The following is a 23971-nucleotide window of genomic DNA, read 5'->3' as shown; positions in this document are numbered from 1 at the left end:
CACAATACTCGCTAAGGAACGTTTGCATCCATTTTACGTCCGAACCTTATCCGCAACGGTTATCTGTAGTCTTACAATTTGTTTTATTATTGTTTGTAGTTTTGAATATAAAGTATTATGATTAAAAGCAGTAATTTCTTGCTGAATCTTCGCTTGTGTTTCTATGGCGTTGCACTTTTGCATTTGGTGTTCGCGGCGTTCACTATCCTGCCAATTGATATGTCAAATGATGAAGACCCCCGAGTCAGTGTTTACATCCGAGTGCGGTGGAAGCTGCTTACTTGCTGGTTCAATGTGAGTTTATGGCTTTATGGGCTTTATGTTCTAGTACTTAGGTATTCTTGAATGAAATAGAAATAATAAGAATAATCTTTTATTTGGGACCATAGCGCACAGTTTACAATTATACAAAACACGACAACACCAAACAAGCGTACAGAAAAAAAACCAAAAAAACACAACAAAGAACAAAACATGAAGACAAAAAGATCACAAATACTAACTAATAAGTACGGCTTTCCATGCATCTCAACCGAGAAAACCACCGCCATGTTACTTAGCTCCGATAGGTGGTGTACGACTGTACGTGTATAGAGGCGGCGATCTTCCCAGCGGAATTGCATGGAATTACAGCAAAATTAATCTTGTCTCGCCGAACCCGAATGCGTGTCTGTGGGGAATTGAAGGGGAATTGCTTCAGCGTAATGCTGTAGTAGTGTATGTGGGTACACTACCTCAGCGCTGTTTTTTAGGCAACCCCTGAAAAAATCCGCTCGACGTCCCGGACCAGTCCGGGTTTCATAATTTATCTGTGCGATTGACCTCTCATCGTAAAATTGGCCTAAGTACTAATCTGATCTGTGAATAGGCGAAAAATCATCTGAGACTGTGAATATTTTCATGGTCGGTAGTCACTTGAAATGGAAATAGAAATTGCTTATTGATGATGGAAGTGCAGTGCGTAATCGCCGTAATTTTAGCAGCTGCTTGATGGTAATCATTCATCCAAGTTGATTGCGGTAAAATGACAGCTACAATGTCACGACCGCTATCACCTCTGATCGGTTGATGCTCGCTCACTATTGGCTACAATGCATTGTTGCAGTAATAATACCATACATTCAACCAACGATTGAGATTGTAATAATAATCATTGCTGCAGTTTTTCCGCAATCGACCTGCAGAGCGCATGGATAACATACCAGAGCGTTCGGGTCGTAGGACGATAAGCACTCCGTCCGTCCTCTAAATTAATAATTATTATTGTTCATACTATCACTCTTCTCAGGCAAATAACACACATCATTTCACTCTATATCAATCAATTAAGGATACACACAATCGTCATACCAGAAATCTTAAGGTATAGTTACAGCGTCATAATATTATCGTCTTGGAAGTGCAAAAAATAGAAATATTTTGTGGGGTCGAATATAAATAAACGCTTTTATGACAAGAGTTCTTAGATTTGCATTACATTGAAAATACACTGTTATTATACAAACTGACGAATTTCAATATACATTTAATTATACAATTTTTGAAACAGTCGCGTCAGCTTTGTATTCAGCAGCCCACAAGGTAGCGTAATAGTTATATTGCATAATATTATATTATTGCATTGCATATTACATTTTTTAAAACAAGCAACTGCAGAGTTTCTTTCTGGCTCTCTTCTCAGTAGAATTTCTTTCCGAATCAGACGTAGAGTTTTGAGTTTTGACATAATATTACATAGACCACCACCTAAAGACGCCTAATAGCTGGACACCCTCGATCGCCAAGCTTAGGCAGTTGCTTAGCATAAAAGTTGGCCCACGCCCGCGTTCGGTACCTCGGACTTTTGAGTCCCCCAAAAGCATTCTCTCCTGTCCCCCACAAACATTTTAGATATTATAGTAGGTACCCTACATAACAATATTAACTAAGTAATAAGTATATATTTGAACCATACTTGGATAGATTATCGAACTAACATTTTACTGCGATCGGTTTTATTGAATTACTAATTAGCTGATACCCGCGGGTCGCTTTTTTGGCTTTCCGTGGGAGTTATAGTTCCGCGACAGGTCGAGATGGCAATCAGGGTATGAGGCGGGGGGCCACCCTGCACACCTGGACGTCACTCGCGCTCGCCCGCACCGGGTTAGCGCGGGGGCTGTGCGGTTGTGCAGGGCGTTCCCTCCCCGATTGCCATCTCGACCTGTCGCGCGTTATAGTTTGCATAAAAGCCGTAAAATATAACAAACGGACAGACAAACAGGACACTTCATATTCGCAGTATCGAAATATGTGGATGTATAGATTCATGCGACGATACGATTATTATTGGTTTCGATAAATAAGTAAACAGGTAAGTAGGTACCTACCTATTGTAAAATATTTAGATAACCTTTGTTTGAAAAAGTATGTTTTTATCGCTCGATCGATAGAGGGCAAACGAATAATTATTAGGTAGGTATGCAATGCAATAGGGTTTTGGACTACAAATTACAATAATAAAATGACGGGATTTTTTGTATAGTACTTTATTTGGTAATTTATGGGATTAGAATTCATTATATTGTAGTACGGAACCCTCAGTGCGCGAACCTGACTAGCACTTGGTCGGTTTTTTTTATAAGGAACGACAAACTGTTGTATACATAATATATTCGGTAATAAATTAAATTATTTTTAATTTGTAGTGTTTGATGGTTGAGCTTTTTTTTTGATTTATTTTAATCATATTTGCTTAACAGTTAGGTATATAAGTCCTATTTTAAAATTGATCTTAATCGCTACTAGCACGGCCCTTTTCGTGTTAGTAGCGATTAAAATCAATTTTAAAGCATTTTCTTTAAGGCTTCTTCTTCAATCTACAATGATGAGAATCTCGTCTGAGATCTCAGCATTGTTTCTTATTAAGCATAATTTTATTGTCGTCAAGCGCAAGCCGATCTTGCGATAGAGAAACCTACGTCAATAAACATAATATATTTATTTGCATAAATAAGTATGTAATTATAATTCGTAATGGTAATATTCTACTGACCGAATTTCAGCCACGGGCGGTCAATCCCAACAGAGACTAGCCATCTGCAAAGGAGATAATAATATTAAAAGGAAAAGGTGACTGACTGACTGACTGACTGACTGACTGACTGACTGACTGATCTATCAACGCACAGCTCAACTTACTGGATGGATCGGGCTGAAATTTGGGATGCAGATTGCAGATAGCTATTCATCATGACGGTAGGCATCCGCTAAGGATTTTTAAAAATTTAACCCCTAAGGGCGTGAAATCGGGGTTTGAAATTTGTGTAGTCCACGTAAACGAAGTCGCGAGCATAAGCTAGTTATTGAATATTCGTGTAAACACAGTTAACTCTCTATTCCCTCACTCTATTCCTATGAGACAGTAGGTATCCCGACACGACAGAAGAGAGATCTGCTTATTGATTTGTTGACTCAGTGTCTAACATGAATGACAGCCACTGAGCTCATTTGACATTTATTTATAATCCATTGAAGGTTTTTTATGAAAAAATATTTTAATATCACACATTGAAGCAGCAATGTAGATTGTTGAACCAACCAAAGTCAAATGAGCTCGGTGGCTATCTCATTTAAAAAAAACACCCGAGTACGGAACCCTCGGTGCGCGAGTCTGACTCGCACTTAGCCGGTTTTTTCAATTCAATTAAATTTAAATCAATTTTTCAAAGTAGGTACTATTGTAGGTAAGTACTATTTTTATTATTAATAAAGATATTATTTTTATAAATATACTATCTTATGATAAAGGTATGTCTATATTATTACTCACATAAGAAGCTTTTTATGTAGGTACCTACTTAATATTATTTTCTAATAGATAAGTATTAAGTAGGTATGTTATAATTAGAGCTCAAATATGTGCATGGGTTATCACAGTTGATAGGCCGGAGGTCTTTGGCATACATAATAATTGTAGTATCATAATATTCCTTACTAAGTACTATTTATATCTTATATACTTCATATATATTAATCACTACCCCTATTATCAGTACCTACCCCTATTTTAAATGCGAAAATGTGTTTGTTTGTTGGTTTATTGGTTTATTGGTTTGTTGGTTTGTCCTTCAATCACGTCGCAACATAGCAACGACAGGTGGACGTAATTTTTTGCATGGGTATAGTTTAAGACCTGAAGAGTGACATAGGCTACTTTTTATCCCCGAAATTCAATGAATTCCTACAGGATTTATAAAAACCTAAATCCACGCGTACGAACTTACGAAGTCACGGGCATCAGCTAGTAGGTACCTTATATTTGTTTATGGTAGATATATAAGATTGGTCTGCTGAAAAATTCAGTTGGTTTCAGTAGGCAGGTACCTTAAGCTAACATTAATAATCTTCTCTATCTCTATATATAAAAAAGAATCACTGAATGTGTTGCTGATATAGCAAATCTCAAGAACAGCTGAATCGATTTCGCTAATTCTTTTTTTATAATATTCTTTGAAGTACGAGGATGGTTATTACGGAGAGAAAAATTTCAAAAATTTCAAAAAAATAAAGAATCGACTGTTAGGCGGTACGAAGTTCGCCGGGTCACCTAGTATGTATATAAAAATGAATCGCTGAATGTGTTGCTGATCGCAAATCTCGAGCACAGCTGAACCGATTTCGCTAATTCTTTTTTATAATATTCCTTGACGAGGATGGTTCTTACGGAGAGAAAAATTAAAAAAAATTGAATCGACTGTTAGGCGTAACGAAGTTCGCCGAGACAGCTAGTGTCTATAATATAAAGACAAAGAGTCAAAATTGTCATGGCCATAAATGAACACTGGCAGAATCGAGGCCCGTCAACCGTATAAGTGCTGATGTCGTATTTCGTACTAATCCAGAGTTCCTAATGAGATGAATGGGTGCTCAAGCACGTAAGTTACAGTCGTTAGAAGTTATGCGGTGAATTTTAATGTGACTGCCTAGATTACGCATCTTCATTGTCACATTGCGATCGATGCAATCATTACGTATCAATCAGTACGAAATACGTTTTTTTTTAAATCAAATAACTTTCTAAGTATAGGTACCTAACTTCTTTTCGACGATGACGATACCCGTTGGGGATCCAAGGTGCGGGAATGGCGACCTCGCACCGGATAGTGCAGTGTTGGAAGAACCCCCACTAGGTGGATGGACAACATCAGGCGTCAACTCCCTACGGAGCCGCTGGATTCAGGCGGCGCAAGACCGTGGCATGTAGAATTCCCTACAAGACACCTATGTCTTGCAGATGGATACTCCACTGCTGCGGACACCTATTGGTTCATGATGAATGTTTTTGTAGTTTGACAGCTCTACAGTGTGACGATCGCAATCACCTCTGATTGGCCGACACACTTTTACTTTTGGCTTAAATATGGTTGCAGCAAAAATGTAATAAATTCAGCCAATCGCAACAACAATTATTGCGAGTATCTTCGTCAACCGATAGACAGCTGGACATACCACTAACGCCGCGAAATAAAACCCACATACGAACGAGGAACGTCGCGAAACTGCGAAATCAGTCACCAGGTTGTTATTTGTTTCGCGGCCTTCGCAGGCTGTCGCGACGCGAATGAAATTATTCGAACTCAGAAAAAACGATTGCATTAGTGCTACGAAATGAAATACCTACGCCACATTTGTGATCTATTAATGTGACATTGAGACTATTTGACGTCGAATCGACCACGGCCAGGACGAACAGGAGGTCATGAGTTAGATTCCCGTATTATTATCTAGGTGCCAGCTTTTTAATTGGGCAGACGTGGCAGACTGTTCGATGGGTCGAACCATCTTCAAGTTTTCATTCATTCATTTTTATTGCACTCATTGATCGATTAAAATTTTGTACTTATTTTATTTTGTGGTACCTACCTTGTTCATTCACATTTTAGATTTTTTTTAAAAACCGGGCAAATGCGAGTCAGACTCGCGCACTGAAGGTGCCGTAGAGTCGTATTTTTTCGAAATTTTGCACGATAAATCAAAAACTATTTTGCATAAAAATAAGTAAAAATCTGTTTTAGAATGTACAGATAAAGAAAGCCCTTTCATATGATACCCCACTTGGTATGGTAATCTTACTTTGAAAGTTGAAAATACTATATTTTTTTCATGTTTTTTTTGTGATGTACTTAACCACAAATCCACGGTTTTCAGATATTTTCCTTCACGTGTGCTCCTACCTGCCAAATTTCATAATTCTAGGTCAATAGGAAGTACCCACCTAACTAGTTCTGACTTCTGTCTGTCAAGAAATAGGTATATATGGTAAAATACCATATTGGTTTCTTGACAGACAGACAACGAAGTGATCCTATAACGGTTCCTTTTGCCTTTTGAAGTACGAAACCATAAAAAGGGTAAATCCCATATTCACTTAACTTTAACGTGCCAGCTTTAAGAGTTATGTCTGTCTTTAATCTTTTGGCGAATTTCTTTATTCTTGTATTTTCCAGTTGCTGTCAATCGCCTACTTGCCGATCGCTCTGTACTGCGACTGGAAGGAGAAAAAGGGAGAATGGGACAAAGAAAACGTGAGAACTTTGAGGAAAATACGGGACTTCATGATGACCAGCATTTTATTTCCTACTACAATGGTAAGGTATCTACTTCAGCTATCATCATCATGATGATCAACCCATCGTCAGCTCACTACTGAGCACGGGTATCCTCTCAGAATGAGAAGGGCTTGGCCGTAGCAGGTACTCCACGCTAGCCAAGTGCGGATTGGCAAACTTCATACACCTTTTGTCTCTTGGAGGGACTTCCACAGTCCACACGCCACTGTCTTGCGCCGCGGCCGCTTGGATCTAGTTCAATTCGTTAAATACAAAATAGGTTTTACGGTTATTATCAGATATCAGTGATAATAACCGGTGCCGCCGAGGCACGGAGGAAACGAAAAGGCCAAATTTGGACCTCCAAAGTTGACCCATCCAGTTACCAGCTTGGGTCAACGTTGCTTAACAATCGCAATCGATTAATATGCGTTGTCAAAAGCAAGCCACGCGCCCCTCTAATAGCTATCATCATCATCATGATCAACCCATCGCCGGCTCACTACAGAGCACGGGTCTCCTCTCAGAGTGAGAAGGGTTTTGGCCATAGTCTACCACGCTGGCCAAGTGCGGTTTGGCCAACTTCACACACCTTTGAGAACATTATAAAGAGAACTCTCAGGCATGCACGTTTCCTCACGATGTTTTCCTTCACCGTTAAAGCAAGTGATATTTTAATAACGCACATAATAACTCCGAAAAGTTAGAGGTGCGTGTCCGGGATCGAACCCCCGACCTCCGATTGGAAGGCGGACGTCTTAACCACTAGGCTACCACAGCTTATACTACTAGGCTACCACAGCTAATAGCTACAGAGGTTCATATTATGTTCCAGTATAGTGACTACTTCTTCTGGCGCATGTGGACCAAGGATCCTGCTCTCATAGCGCCGGTGGCAATCTTCAAGTACCTCCCACCCTGGGCGCACCACTCTCTGCACACCGTGTCAGGAGTCATGGTGCTCCTGGATATACTGTTCCTGCCTAGGAAGAGACCTAAGAGTATTCTACCCGGCTTAATGGGGTTGTTTGCTTTCTGCAGTATATATTCTGCTGTGTAAGTTATATATTATAAGAGCCTCGATAGCTCAACGGTTATAGGAGCGGACTGAAAACCGAAAGGTCGCCGGTTCAAATCCCACCCGTTGCACTATTGTCGTACCCACTCCTAGCACAAGCTTTTCGCTTAATAGAGGGGAAAGGGGAATATTAGTCATAATTATCAGGGCATAGACTAATTATTGGTCTCGTAACAGGGCTAATAATATATTAGCGTAGTTAGAACCCAGTCTGCGCGCTCTCATTTCAGAAGGTCGGGATTGTTCGTGCGAGTTCGTATATGTTCGCACGATTCAAATTAGTACAAAATCGTTATCCCAAGATCCTAATAGTAGACTGTGTTCTGAGTCTTACCCAGTTTTTAAGTCAAATTTGTTCGTTCATTTACAGTCTCGTGATGAGTTACTACAGCGGCGAGGTCGTGTACAGCTTCCTGGACATCTTCAGCCGGTCCCAGTTGTGCCTGCTCGGACTCCTGGCGTTCACGGAACACGTGTTCTTCTACACGCTGCAGTGGTGCATCATTGGCCTGGTGTGGGGCAAGCCAACGGACACGATAGCGAAGAAAATTGACTGATTTTATTATAGTTAGTTCATTAGGTTACACGAGTTCATTGGCGTAGTATTTAGGGCGTTTGTGCACTCATCCGTGAAATCACGGATTCCGTAAAAATACGAATCGAGTGAGTACATAATTTGTATGAAGGCCACTTCGAAGAATCACGGATACGAACCGAATACGGATGTGTGCACAAACGCCCTTAGGCTTTTAAGATCCCATGGAAACTCTGAATTTCAGGGATAAAAGTAGCATCATAAGATTCATAAGTATAGTACGCGACAGGTCGAGATGGCAATCGGGGCAGGGACGCCGCGCAAACCCGCACATCCTCTGCGTTAACCCGGTGCGGAATAGCGCGCATACCCCGATTGCCATCTCATCCTGTGGCGGACTAAGTATACTATTTAATCTTATTTGATGTATTCATTTATTTAATAATGTAATAAACTATTTTTTAGGCATAGAAGGATATATTAAGTAGGTACCTAGGTACTTACTTAAATATAACAAAATAAATAAATTTTCAAATTTATTTTTGTTTTATTGTACAAAATGTAAACTATAATATTATACTTATGTAAAAAATATCACCATAAATTGGAATACCTAGTTACTTTAATAGCTGGGTTCAGACTGACCGAGCACGGCGCGAGCACGGCGGGATTCATCGTACCGGAGAAGTCAATAGTCATGGCTCAAGCACCGAGCTAGGTACATCAAACGCATGTTACCTTGGCCGAGCATGCCTCAAATATGGTGTTGGTACAGGGACCGAACTCAACGGTGCCTTAGTTTGAGCTCCTCACTCGGTCTGGTTTGTTATGAGGTGGTTGTGAGGAAGCTCATGCGCTGTGCATTATAGACACAATATACAGTATTTGCTTGCTACAATAATTATGTGGCGGACTGGTTCAAATTGGTTAGGCTTGGTTTGCAAGGCCCACTTCGTAACTCCTGCCTGATCGGACACGGCTCGTGAGCCAAACGCCCGAGCATGGTTCGCGAACCGTGTTCGACCGTGCTCGCTCAGTCTGGACCCGGCTAATAACATACTTCATACATTTCTATAGGAATTTAATAAATCACAATAAATTAAACTTTGAGCAATCTTAGTACACAGTTAACACTACTTGGATAATGGATATAGCTACATTAATACGTCGTACATAAAATATAAACATTAGTTGAAAGTTGATACGACCCTGTTATATAATATACCTAATATTGCTATAATCTTTAGTTAAACATGTTTTTTTAATATAAGATTTTAAAACAAAAACCTAAGGGCTTCAATGAAACCTTTATCTTTATATACCTACTTACCTATTATTAGTAATCATCATCATCATCATGATCAACCCATCACCGGCTCACTACAGAGCACGGGTCTCCTCGCATAGTGGGAAGGGTTTTGGTCATAGTCTACCACGCTGGCCATGTGCGGATTGGTAGGCTTCACACACCTTTGAGAACATTATGGAGAACTCTCAGGCATGCAGGTTTCCTCACGATGTTTTCCTTCACCGTTAAAGCAAGTGATATTTAATTATTAAAAACGCACATAGCTCCGAAAAGTTAGAGGTGCGTGCCCGGGATCGAACCCCCGACCTCTGATCAGAACTTCAGAAGGCGGACGTCCTACCGACTAGGCTATCACAATTTTTTAGTATTATTAGTAATAGTAAAAAAATATGTTTGCTACTCAATCCGTACATAAGCAGATGTTTTCTATTCTAAAAAATTCCTTAAATTATTATTTACAAAATAATAATAACCGACTGTATACCTAATACCTATAGTACCTACGCGACAGGTCGAGACGGCAATCGGAGAGGAAACGTCCCGCACACCCGCACAGCCCCCGCGCTAACCCAGTTCGGGCGAGCGCAGGTGATATGCGGGTGTGCGAGTCGTCCCCCTGCCTCATACCCCGATTGCCATCTCAACCTATCGCGGAATATACCTAGCTTTAGCTACGAGCGCAGACAATACGAGTTTGAAAACATCCTAAGTATTGAAAGCATCCTGAGGATGAGGAAATGTTAACGGTTTCACAGTTTTTGTATTGAAAATCTATTCTTCAATGAAAGTTAGTTAATGGAGCTGTGAATCGATCAGCTTAGCTTATTAGGTAGGTACAACTAATAAATAGTATAAAAAGCTATATATTTTAATTTTATCGTAATAATAAAATTACATTTTACATTTAAAGTGCAAAGTTGGCACATAACTAAGTACTTAGTACCTACATACCTACTCATAATAATAATCTATTGCTTATACAAATTAATATTAAACAATAAATTTCAAGTAACTACCTACCTACATACATTATTTTGTAAGTACATACGTACCCACTTCGAAGTTTTTCTTGAATTTCATATTTAAATATTGTAGGTAAACACCTAGTTAATTTCATAGACAGTTTTAAATGTATACAAAATAACAATATTTTAAATAAGTATATATTTGGCAAGTCTAGAATGCAGCGGCATTTTAAAGAAAGTAATATTTTTAACAAAGATTTTCAAATTAACGGCATAATATAATATTGGTATAAGTATCACAGTAGTATTTATGGCATCACAATATTTATCATTCAATGTACTAAATCATGATAAGACCTATCACTGTTGGTTGGTTGATAATTAATTTGAAAAAAAACTTGTTAGGTACCTAGTTTGATGCGGTCAGTTGACTTATAAATAAGTTCAAATAGCAATAATTTCTTATTTATTATTTCAGTTGTACACTAGTTCTACATTACATTTTTCCTTTTGAGGTACGGAACCCTAACAATAGCAATTATGAAAAAAAACCCCCTAGCGAAAAATTTAATACAATTAACTATAAGAAATTGAAAATATTTTTCAGCCTTGTTATAATAATCCAATCAATTATTATAAACCTGTGGGTACCTACTCTTATCTCAAAACAGGTTTAATTTAATATCGTAATAGCTTGGAAGTTAAATAATTATTGTACTTAATACGCTCAGCATAGCATATAGCGAGCATATGCTTGAGCATAGAGCTCAACTTACTTCAGGGTTCCCGACACTAAGCTGTAAACCGACATTGTTGTCATAAATAAATTTTCATTTCATTTCATTTCAAATAAATTTCATTTCATTTCATTTCATATGCTCGCGACTTCGTACCTACGCATGGACTACACAAATTTCAAACCCCTATTTTACCCCCTTAGGGGTTAAATTTTCAAAAATTCTTACTTAGCGGCGGTCTACGTCATAATAGCTATCTGCAAGCTAAATTTCAGCCTGAACCGTCCAGTAGTTTGAGCTGTGCGTTGATAGATCGATCAGTCAGTCAGTCAGTCAGCTTTTCCTTTTATATATTTAGATTATTTTAATAAAATCCTTATTATTTTAATAAATTTCCTGCAGTCAGTGCTTTTAATATGAAAGCCCTATCGGACAGCACTTAGCTTCCACTTGAGCAGCAAGAAGGCAGCAGTTCTCAGTGTGAACAGCGTGACAGTAAGAGCCAGGATGTCCCACCAGAACATGTTGGGAGACATCGCGATCTCTTTCAGGAATGTACGAGGGTACCTGGAAAAATAAATTGTAAAAAAAATTAAGATATCATCAGGACTATCTGTGTAGATTTCCTGATGAGTATTGAATATTTGCATGCTAGATATGTAGTAGAATATGAAGGTCTCTTTAGTATACTAACGTTAACCATTTTGAATCACCAACCAATCACAAACTTGTATATGTTGTCGATTTGAATTTCGAATGTTTTTAAAACGTTCGATCCGATTCGATTTTTGTCTCTCTCATTTGTATGGGATTACGTTACAGAGAGAGCGTTATACTAACTTCTTTCCGCAGATGGGGTAGAGTATAGGTAAGATCAAAAGGTAACTTACTTGTAGTGGCAGTACTTGGCTTCGTTGCACGCCAGCGTGGGTCGCTCCAGGCCGTATATAGCGCCGATGTAGCCCTCCAACCCGTACCTCAGGTAGGAGATGTAGGATCCCCAGTACAGGTAGTCCGGCAAGTCGCGCAGAGTGACGCCGAAGCCGGCAAACATCATCATCGGTACTGACAGGGTTGGACCGAGGAACGTTCCGTTCTGTGAGGAAATAAATTAATCATAATTTATTTAGCTAGGAATTGTGGTGAGGACAAGATGTTTAAAAATTTACTGAAATTGATTCTATACAATTTAAGTATCGTGTACACTCACCAGTATCATTATCAGTAGAAGGGTCATCAGGCTGAAAGTCAATACAACCAGCAGCGTGTATACGGAAATTGCGAAGAACATTCCTAGCCGCGTGATTTATAGCAGCTGAGTGGACGTCGTGAACACTATGATGAGCCATGTCCAGCAGCTGCAGGAACATCGCGTACACTAGGAGAAGTACTCACGACAACGTTGAACACCGTGCTGATCATGCGGGATCAGCATACACAGATTGTGAAGAACACCATAAGCCGCGTGTTGTTCGGCCGCGTTGACGTCGTGTACACTATAATGACTAATGACAGATGTCCAGTGAATGCGCAGACATCTTCTTGACCATGACACTCCTGGCAGAGTGGTCGTGGTCATCATGAAGTGACAACTTTAGTGGCAGATGTCATGCGCCTCATGAGCATTCACCACTTTTCCTTGCTGCAAGAGACCGCCCACAGCGGACTTTATTTGGTCGATCCATCAAATGGGCGACCTTCCTCGCCCTCTGGTACCCTCCACCATGCATTGCACTAAAAGACGCTCAACGTAGTCACTATCACGCCGGGAGATGCATCCGACATCACGAACACTATAATGAACGATGTCTAACAGTTGCGTAGACATCGTGTACTCAATGCTGCTATAATGAGAAGTAAGTACTCACAACAACATTGAACACCGCGCCGATCATCAGCCCGAAGCTCTGCGCCACCAACACCGTGTATAAGGAGATGGCGAAGAACATCGAGAATCGTGCGATGTCCAGCGGCTGTGCGGACATCGTATACACTATCACGCTGAATATCGCGCACGACACTATCTGCAACATTTTAAACATTTACAATCTAAGTAAAAGGAACAGCTGACTGACTGATCTATCAACGCACAGCTCAAAGTACAGGTCAGATCAGGCTAGGCATGCAGATAGTTATTATGACGCAGGCATCCGCTAAGAAAGGATTTTTGAAAATTCGATAGGGAGGTAAAATAAGGGTTTAAAATTTGTGTGGTCACACGGAATAGGTCGCGGGCAAAAGCTAGTTTATAATATATCAGATGAGTTGTGTCGCTTAGTTGCAAAAATACATATCAATACAACAGCTATGATACAGATATAAATAATTAGTAAAATATAAACTTACTGATATAGGCAAATCCACAATTGTTATAGAAATGTAATAAGATCCAAGTGAATACCATCGGTTGAAGTGCTCCTTTAACAAAATTGACATCTCTGAAGGAACTGGAAATAACAAAGAAAATAATACGTTAATAAGTTATCATACAGTCTTTGATTATAATGTGTTTATAATCAAAGCATATTGCACAGATTTCAGTCGATGAGCTAAATAAGCTTTTCTGCCGTCATTGATGCTACTAGGACCAGTTTGTGCAAGAATTCATATTAGAAAGTATTTCTGCTGTTCGGTTTGCCTCGTAGGCTGATATCGGATAAGGGAGCCCAGTTTATGACATTTTGGTTAGAATTCTGGTAACTAACTACTTCTAGTTACTTGGTTTTCCTAAGCGAAAGATATTTATACAACTTACAAGTAAGTATAGTCAACATCATTGGTGACATCATATGGTGCATCAGGATTGCGAACAGAAGATTGTAGTTCTCCAACACTCGGGACCCCTCGTTGCCGGCGTCGATGAACAGAGCTCCCAGCATAATTCCAACGACTACGTTCACTATTAGCCGTAGATGCGTCATTGTCTGAAAACAAAACAAAGTTTAAAAATTAAAACTGAACTATAATTTTTTTAAACTGTCAATATTGGATTGCATAATTTTCATTTTTAATTACTTATACTTAAATATATCTATTAATTAATTCAGGTAAATACACCCTTTCGTTAGGCTCCAAGTGGGCACATTTGTTTGTCTTAGTTTAATTTTATCCTGACATATCTTTTGTTGTTACATCTTTCTCCTTGTAAATATCCGCCATTTTATTATTTTGTGTCTATATTGATCAGCTTTTTTATAATTCCTAAGCTACTCATTAGATGTCTACTCCATTCCACTCTGTAGTTTATTAGTATCTAATGAATATGTGATTTGGAAATTATAAGGAAACCGTCGAACTCATACCCAACCTAGTCATAGCCACAAGAATCTCATAGCCCTTATACTTTCACTCTTAAATCTTCACTCTTCTCAATACTATGAGAACTTACAGGGTCACGTTTGGCCTTCAAAAATCCTCGTCTATAAAGCACAGATCTCTGGTTGGACTGCGAGGTCTCCTCAGGCCCGGACTCTTTGTCCTGTTCCTTCATCACACTCAAGGGGTAGAGTTTCCTCAGCTCCTCCATTGTGGGTATTGATTGCGGATCATCTAACCACGTCAATTCTCTGCCGTTTTCAGCCTTTGTACTTAGAAGGCCTATTTTGTCTTCTCCATATTCTCCGCAGGCTAATTCAATAACTGGAATTGGAAAAGTAAATTTTATCAACCCATGTTACCACTTAAAATGATGCCATGTTAAAGTCCAATAGATTAAAGATTCAAATCCTGTCCATTGAACTGTTGTCGTCAATACCTACTCCTTGAACAAAACTTTACTAAAGTAAGCGTTTTTGTATTATATGAAGAGATCCTCTCTTGAGGTCTTTTTATAATATAACAGATGTAGGTTGCCAGTATAACAAACAAAGAACAAAATATTCAATGTTTACTAAGGATTACCACGGATTACTGGACAGACCAATTATTTAGAAAGAAACTAAAAAGGCAACGATAAATTAGCAAAACTAAAAGTAGAACATATTTAGTGCCTGTAGGGTGATTTCGTAAAGCTACATCAATGATTATTACAATTTCAATAGTTGTGATTGGCTGAATTTGTGCTATTCTTGTTGCAACAATGCATTGTAGCCAATAGTGAGCGAGCGTCAAGCAATCAGAGGTGATTGCGATCGTGACATTGTAGCTGTCATTCTACCGCAATCGCGCAGCTGTTCTAACTTACTATAATCAGCTGGATTGTGATAAATCGGACAAGGAACCCCAGCCTGCTCCAAATAAGGCACAAGGTTCCTCGTAGTCCCCTGGTAGAGGCAGTTGCCAGCTGCCAGCACGTAGACGTGGTCGAAGAGAGCGAACAGCGAAGCGGAGGGCTGGTGCACCGTGCACACAATCGTGCGACCCTGGTGCGCCAAACTGCGACACAGTTGCACCACTTGGGTGCAGGATGAACTGTCCAAGCCTCTGAAAATCAATTACCCTTATTATAAATGCGAAAGTGTGTTTGTTTGTTGGTTTGTCCTTCAATCACGTCGCAACGGTGCAACGGATTGACGTGATTTTTTGTATGGGTATAGATAAAGACCAGGAGAGTGGCAAAGGCTACTTTTTATCCCGGAAAATCAAAGAGAGAAAAAAAGAACCACGGGATTTTTAAAAAACCTAATTCCACGCGGACTGAGTCGCGGGCATCAGCTAGTTTAAAATAAGTAAAACGTTAGTAAACCAAAGAGTCGAAATCCCATTCTTGTTTTGTACTTTTCAAGTGACGAACCAACAAAATGGGTATGGGTTTAATAAAGAATGCAATTTGCAGCAGGGAATGCTTCCAGATATCGCAGTCAATGGATAAATTGTCATAAAATCTATACTAAAAGTGTGTCCATCTGTTTGCCTATCTGTATGCTAGCTTTTCATGGCCCATTCGTTTAACAGATTTTGACAGGTATGTACAAACTACAGAGATAGCTTGCTACGTCCCTGCGTTAATATGCTACTTTTTGTCCCGGAAAATCAGAGATTGATAACATTGGATTTTTATAAAACTCAAATCCACCAGGACGAAGTCACGGGCAACATCTATTTGGTTAAGAGTACCTAGTTTGGACCTAAGCTCTTACTTCTTCTAGGGAAAAATTAAATAAGTACGTACAAATTTAGAGGAAAATGGACTTACGTGGTAGGTTCGTCGAGGAACATGATGAGGGGGTTGTTGATAAGCTCCAACGCGATGGACAGCCGCTTCCTTTGCCCTCCTGATAGTTGTGCTCCTCGGGTGTTCATGTGCTCGTACAGTCCCAGATTTGTGAGGATGTCTTCAATCTGTGAATTGAATTAAACCACATTCAAATATAATGGTCTAAGTAGGTATACCTACTGTTCATTGAGGTGGCAAGGCGCATGTTGCAGAACGATGACAGTTAAATTCGCGCGCTGCGATTTAAAAATGGAACATGATTTATGACGCGTTCGGTCTTTGGGGTCTTTTCTAAATTTCTTTAACATACAAAAATGAAATACAAATTAATGAATTTACACCACAAACAATTTTTTGCCATTTTTTTTACAAGTTCAGAGTTAAAACCGTGTACTTAGGTACCATTTTATTTGCGAATTGGTTAGATCTAGGGCAGGGTTCCTGTTAAGACTGTATACTACTAATAATCTAATAATAATAGAAATGGTAAATAATTGTTTATAAACATTTTAATCTTTAATTGTTATCAACATGTTTCTATATGGGTCCCAGACCTGAAATAAAATATTTTTATTTTATTTTATTTATTTTATTTATGCGTGTGAATGTCGTCAAATCCGGGAGGCAAAACCGCAAAGCTACGTAATCACTATTTGCTAATAAGACTTTGTTGTGTAGTTGTGAAAAAGCCAGGTCTCTCTGATTTAGCGCCTTCAAACATAACTTTCTCGGTAGGAACGGCATTCCGAACCAATGGTAAATTATTTGACGATTCAGAAGCATTTGTAAAAACTTTTAGAAGTACTTGGGTAAAAATATTATTTCATAATTTACTAGCTCAGTACCACTACTTCACCCGCGTGGACTTCGTTGTCTGTCTATCTGTCAAGAAACATATAGGGCACTTTCCGTTGACCTAGAATCATGAAATTTGGCAGGTAGGTAGGTCTTATAGCACACGTGCTATAATAAGTCAATTCTTCAAGGGTATTTAAGCGTTTTCCATCTAAGTTGCGTCATTAATCACCATGAGTTCGTAGAAACTTGACTAAGTTGAGTTAACCTGAAGACCACCTCAGCTTATTAATTGTAGAACAAAGATCCTTACCACTTCTCCTTTTTCGTATTTATCCAGCTTCGTGGGTAGTTTGAGGTCAGCTGCGAGCTCCATATTCTCTCCCACTGTGAGCAGGCCCTGCAGTCTGTCGTCTTGCTGAATGTAGCACGACATTTTCTTAAACCTCTCTGAAATTGAGAAGAGAATTGTGTCACAACCTTTAACTTACAATAATTATACTAACAGTACTCGGCATAAAGTAATGTACATCGACCTCTAGAAGGAGATAGCAGATTTGTAGAGCGTTGTCTCTGTCGTTGAGACCAACTAAACGTCATATAGGTATGAGTGACAAAGACAACGCTCTACAAAGCTGAAATACCATACTAAAGGCCAATATATTACTTTCTGCCACGTACTGTATTCTTCATTACACGACGCCCTGGGCGACGCGACGGCACGGCACGGCACGGCGCGGCGCGGTGTCCAAACGTAGCGCAGATTTGCGGCAATATGGGCGGGCGTGGAAGGTACAGTAACAGAACAATAAAAACGTCATGAACGACTGTAGACATTCATATACTATTGTATGCATTCTATAATGAATAATTGACGCAAAGTAATTAGGTAAGTACCTACGCTGTGTTTGGGTTGAAGTAGGTATATGTCTCGTTCTTTTAATAACATCGGAATATTCATCTTAACGTAACGACTTTGACCTGCAGCCAGGAAGGTCGACACGCGGTTGAACTCATGTTTTTAAAACAACAATTGTTTTTAATTTTTTCTATTCTTAGGGTACCGTACCCAAAGGGGGCCAACAGGGCCATATTACAAAGCCTCTGTATGTCCATCTGTCAGTGTGCTGTATCGTACCTCATGAACCGTAATAGGTACCTTGAGAATTGAAATTTTTACAAAGTTTTATATTGCCGCTGTTACAACAAACAATAAAAGTTTCCTTTCTGCGAGAAAGTTTTGTGAATGAGAATAGGCTAAAAAGAAGCCGGAAAATCAAAGAGTTCCTAGGGATTTTTTAAAAATCTACATCCACGCAGACGAAATCGCGGACATCCAGCTATTTAATTTTTTTTTTTTTTTAAAGAATATTAGCCATGTTAAATGACTAATATTCCCCTTTCCCCTCCAACTAAGCGTAAAGCTTGTGCTAGGAGTAGGTACGATAATAGTGCAACGGACGGGGTTTGAACCTTTCAAATACAAGTTAGCCCTTAACCGCAATATCACCTGGTGGTAAGTGGTGGTAGTCTAAAAGTACCTATAGCAGTTTTTATTAAACCCATACCCTTTTGGTTTCTACACGGCATCGATGATCGAACCGGAGCACTAAATCGCTTGGCGGGTACGGCTTTGCCGGTAGAGCGGTAACTAGCCACGGCCGTAGCTTCCCACCAGACCATAGTATAGGTGTCTATATTATATCTACCTATACCTACCTACTTAATACAAATACAAATTTCTTTATTGCGAATCTGGGTAAACAGTGGAGATGTTACAAAAACAAAAAGGTACAGCCAAATTCTGCCTATTAGCATGCAATATGTTATCATAAACCTAACAACGTGTACATAATTTTGATAAAATTAGCCAAATTAAATACTTAGTCACAAAAGAATAAAAAACAAGATAGTATTTAATAAAAATATGTCAAAAGGTAACCATCAATACAACCAAAAGGAAAAAATGTCATCTCAGATATTCGTCAACACTATAAAAAATATTTTTAATTAAATATTCGAATAACTTCTTTTTAAGGCTTTCTATTTTATTTATATTTACAAGTTCTCTTATTTCCAAAGGTAGTTTGTTTACAATTTTGAAATTGAATTTTAAAAGGATGTTACAGTCCGACAAGGCTCTCTTGGCACTTGAATGATATTGACAGGGGGGCGCTGTTGGAGAACAAAGGCTTAGAATCTCATAAAATATTCAAACAAGAATTAAAGGGGACACTTGGCGGCAACGTTAGTTCCGATTTTCACGACGTGCCAAGATAGCCTTGTCGCACTGTAGGTAGACTTACTCATGATTCTCCCTCGTCCATTGATGAATATGGCACCGCCGACGCCCGTGGTGCGGTACCCGGAGAGCACATCCAGCAGAGTCGACTTCCCGGCTCCCGAGGGGCCCATGATGGCGATCAGCTTCCGCGGCCGGAGCCGACCGTTCACCCCATGGAGGATTTGTTTTGTACCTGGAAAATTATAAATACACTTTTACTTTTAGTAACAACTAGCTTATGCTCGCGACTTCGTCCGCGTAGACTACACAAATTTCAAACCCCTATTTTACCCCCTTAGGGGTTGAATTTTCAAAAATCCTTTCTTAGCCGATGCCTGCGTCATAATAGCTATCTGCATGCTGAATTTCAGCCCAATCCGTCCAGTAGTTTGAGCTGTGCGTTGATAGATCAGTCAGTCAGTCAGTCACCTTTTCCTTTTATATATTTAGATAAAATATCACTAGAAATAAGTAGGAGCCGATATTATCACTACCCATATCATTACCCATTTATTACGAAAGTGTGTTTGTTTGTTAGTTAGTCCTTCAATCACGCCGCAGCGAAGCAACGGATTGACCTGATTTTTTGATATAGATAAGACCTGGAGAGTGACAGGCTACTTTTCATTTCCGGTTCAGTTTAGCGTTCCGTTTTTCCTTTTGAGTTACGGACCCCTAAAAATATTATATCCCCCACGAATGATTATTATTGGAGGTGGTCACGAGTTTCATTAAAGAGGAGTAGGTATAGGTACGTCGCAGAAAGATTTAAAAATTGCACTAATGTGTATTTTTTTATAATATTATTTTGACCTATTCCAAGTGTGTAGAATGTGTTGTCTTCCGCTATTCCTTAGGAGATGATAACCTTTACGTGCGTCACTTGTTGATCTTTATGCTTACTGCTTTTGTAATATATTTACAACTTTACTAGCCCTCGACTTCATCCGCGTGGACTACAAAAATTTCAAACCTCTATTTTAGCCCCTTAGGGGTTGAATTTTCAAAAATCCTTTTTAGCGGATGTCTACGTATTTATTACCTATTTTATAGTCACGAAGTTACAAAAGCCCTAAATTAAATAAAGAAAAAATAGTTACAAGGTTTGCTTTTGATAATAATAATTTAATTGTGATATTTGATAGCAATGATGAACTTTGGACTTATTCGTCAAAGTAGGTTTTAGGTATGTAGGTAAACTTATTGTTGACCTACACATAGTAGGTAGATGTGTTGCAAAGTTATAGTGACTGTCTAGGTTCCGTTTGTCATCACACTGGCAAATAGTAGGTATTATTTAAGTTGCCGCTTACTCAGTGTTAAAAGAAAGTTATATCCTTTTTGTTGAATAAATCTTATGACGAAACAGAAGATTTCTTACAATCTATCAGTACATCTACTATATTCTCAATAAATAATAATAACTAAAGTGAATAGAAATAAATATAATTTATTTATTTTTTATTTATTTATTATTTTAATTTACTTACACAACATTACTTAATATACACATAACCCAATACCCCTACACATTTACACTTACACACACACACACACACACACACACACACACACACACACACACACACACTTTTTAGATAACCGAGGGAGAGGGCTGGCTATCCTTAACACAGATCTAAAAATCTAGCTAGGATAGCCAGTTCTTGATCTTGTAACATTCATAATATTAAGCACTAATTGTTCAAGATCAAACCCATGTATGTGTGTAACTATATGATTGAAAAATAAACGTTTTATTTATTTATTTATTTATTTATTATTACAAGAGATATTCTCAGTCATATAAATTGTATTCATTTATTCTGTGGGCAAAACACACTGTAATATTATGTTCTATTAAAAATGATAATTATTGGTACCTAACCTAACTACGATAACGGAAGATTGCGTAAAACTGCTATTAGGAAACTATTTTTGTTGGATTGCAAGCTAATCAGTACTCACTATAGTCTATTACAACATTCTTACATATGGGTAATTAACAAAATACAGCGATTTTAACCGCTTCTTGATAACATTAAACCATGACCTGAAAATTATTACGCCGACAAAATGTTCCTTTGATACTATGGGCAACTTTTATAGCCGGAAAAAAACCGCTTGACGCCGACGGAAGAAATTATAAAAAACTTGCTCTGGGGGCGCCACTTTTGCACTTTTTATTGTTATAATAGGTAAATAATTGGTTCCACTAGTTTTCCGTGGGCAGGGCACATAGTTCGTAAAACCGATAGACGTTGGTGTCTCAACGTGCTGGAATGGCGACCTCCGGAAGACGCAGCGTCGGAAGACCCCCCACTAGGTGGACGGACGACATCAGACGAGCCGCAGGGATTCGCGTAGCGTGTGGTCACGTCAAGTCTCTACAAGAGACATAATAATAATTATGTCCAGCAGTGCAGTGGACGTCTATCCGTTGATGATGATGATAATGATGAGTTTTCCGTAATATAGCGAAGTTTTTTATTACTGGTGTGCTCTTGAAAAAAAGCATATCACACTATCAAAGATTATGTAAATGATAAAAAACAGGGTGGATTTGACTCGCAGCTCTCTCCAGCAATGGACGGGACTATATTTATAATATTGTAAATAGAATATAATTATTATTTTGCAAAGAACAACCGCCGAGTTTCTAGCCGGTTCTTCTCGTTAGGAACGCCATTCCGAACCAGTGGTATATTCAGTAAAGATTCAAAAACACTTGTTTTTTGAATAAAAAGTCTTTCTACTATAATCTACAGTGATCTGCACCAATCTGCCGCCGTTCTATTCTTTTCTTTTTCCGTGAATTTGAATCCAGAAGCGTCCATCACTCTTGACTTGAAGGTCGGAAGTAGAGGGGAAAACCTCATTGGCAAATCCTGATTTTTAGAAGGCCTTTCTGGGCCAGAGTCAATTTTCGATATTATAGGAGCTAAGTCAGGGTAGGTACTTGTACCTAAGAAGGATGCAAGATTTAAAAGTTTTCTTTTTGATGAAATAGATAGGTCATAGGGTATTATTAGTAGTTAATTATTCATCATCTCTTTGAATGACCATGTATTTGTTAGGTACTCTATATTCAGCCTGTTGAATCATGGTTAGTAAACTATTTAAAATAAACCTATGTTTGATTCTGAATACCTATAGGTCTTCTTGGTATAGTTGTGCAACAATTGAGTTACCGAGCAAAGCTCAAAGGTCTCATTTATTTAATTGTGATTACTAATTATTATGCGTCATGCACTCATGATTAGATATAATAATTAGGTATAGGACTGGCGTTTAGCTGCATACTAGGCCTTGAGCTGTGAAATTCCGGTTTTGGTGTAACTTCGGAGCTTCAAAAGGTTACAGGATCGTTTGTAAAATCCTGGTAAAATCGGACTGAAGTAACCATAAACGGATTTTCGATTTTCAAATTCTAAGAAAAGTTTAAAACGGTTTTCAGCGGATAGGTATAATACAGTGTGACTCAAACCACTTCTGTCACCACTCAGTATTGTATAGAAGCAGGCGTTATTTTGCATTGTACTTTGAATTGTGCATTGTAAGGTCTAACATCTCCTGAGTATGCTCCTCGCCGATGCTGTCGGGACGAAACGTGCGTCGAGTGTGTTTTGGGATTTCTGTGATGCTGCGTGGTGGTGGTACGTATTGCTTGCCGAATGGCTGCTTTTCCTGCATGGTTAGCAGTGGGAGGGCGGGTGGTCCATTTCGCATGCTGCATGTTGCATCATACAGATTCGACCTGTTACAGCAAATGAAGCTTTTAGTTCATTGTATACCACTCAATACTTATTGTTGACGTGAAGCAATGATAATTGCTATCGTACCTACAAATTTGCCTAGAAGTTGTCAATTTTGTCGAGAAGGTATCTCATAATATTATTATATCACGTTGCAACGGAGCAACGGATTGACGTGATTTTTTCCACTTAGTTAAAGTGGCATCGAAGGCTACTTTTTGTCCCGGAAAATCAAAGGGATGTCACGGGATTTTCAAAAACCTAAATCCACACGAATGAAGTCTAGTAAAGCATATTAAAATAATAAAGTAGGTACCTAATTCAGCTATTTTAAAACATTTTACTGCTTAATTTAATCTCCCAGCTGCATTTATCTTAAGATAAAGGATCTCCGCACACAATAAAACAAAGAAGTACCTAACAATTGTTATTCTTGAGAGACGGAATGATGTCTGAATTCGTTTCGTCATTTGCTTCCTTGTCGTGGGATTTATTTATGTTGCTGTAATACTTTATAACTAAACGTTTCTTATTGTTTCTGAAGAACACACACACAACTCTCATCTCAGGCATGCAGATTTCCTCACGATGTTATCCTTCACCGAAGCAATAGGGTCTTGGACTGTAGTAATAAAATAATGAGATTTTTAGGGTTCCGTACCTCAAAAGGAAAAACGGAACCCTTATAGGAAAACTTTGTTGTCTGTCTGTCGGTCTGTCAAGAAACCTGCAGGGTACTTGCCGTTGACCTAGAATCATGAAATTTGGCAA

General features: G+C 38.8%; 2 protein-coding genes across 2 annotated transcripts in view; one reads left to right on the top strand and one right to left on the bottom strand.

Moving 5' to 3' along the window:
• Window positions 1-8742, top strand: LOC117984306 (androgen-dependent TFPI-regulating protein-like). The gene is made up of 4 exons (XM_034970936.2): window positions 1-294; window positions 6489-6629; window positions 7426-7646; window positions 8039-8742. The coding sequence occupies exons 1-4, from the start codon at window positions 118-120 to the stop codon at window positions 8223-8225; spliced, it is 726 nt and encodes a 241-aa protein (XP_034826827.1). The 5' UTR covers window positions 1-117; the 3' UTR covers window positions 8226-8742.
• Window positions 8727-23971, bottom strand: part of LOC117984280 (ATP-binding cassette subfamily G member 4) — a 27956-nt gene continuing 12711 nt past the window's right edge. The window contains exons 2-11 of the mRNA XM_034970903.2: window positions 19471-19641; window positions 17478-17614; window positions 16349-16494; window positions 15398-15636; window positions 14603-14853; window positions 13970-14138; window positions 13561-13661; window positions 13083-13238; window positions 12105-12310; window positions 8727-11781 (exon numbers count right to left, since the gene is read on the bottom strand). Coding sequence (XP_034826794.1) covers window positions 11640-11781; window positions 12105-12310; window positions 13083-13238; window positions 13561-13661; window positions 13970-14138; window positions 14603-14853; window positions 15398-15636; window positions 16349-16494; window positions 17478-17614; window positions 19471-19641 — 1718 coding nt within the window. The 3' untranslated portion in view covers window positions 8727-11639. The remainder of the gene's footprint in view (window positions 11782-12104; window positions 12311-13082; window positions 13239-13560; window positions 13662-13969; window positions 14139-14602; window positions 14854-15397; window positions 15637-16348; window positions 16495-17477; window positions 17615-19470; window positions 19642-23971) is intronic.

The sequence above is a fragment of the Maniola hyperantus genome, chromosome 8 (assembly GCF_902806685.2).
Source record: "Maniola hyperantus chromosome 8, iAphHyp1.2, whole genome shotgun sequence".
NCBI classification, from domain to species: domain Eukaryota; kingdom Metazoa; phylum Arthropoda; class Insecta; order Lepidoptera; family Nymphalidae; genus Maniola; species Maniola hyperantus.
Note: the sequence above shows the minus strand (reverse complement) of the source record. Positions and strands in the feature narration are given on the sequence as shown.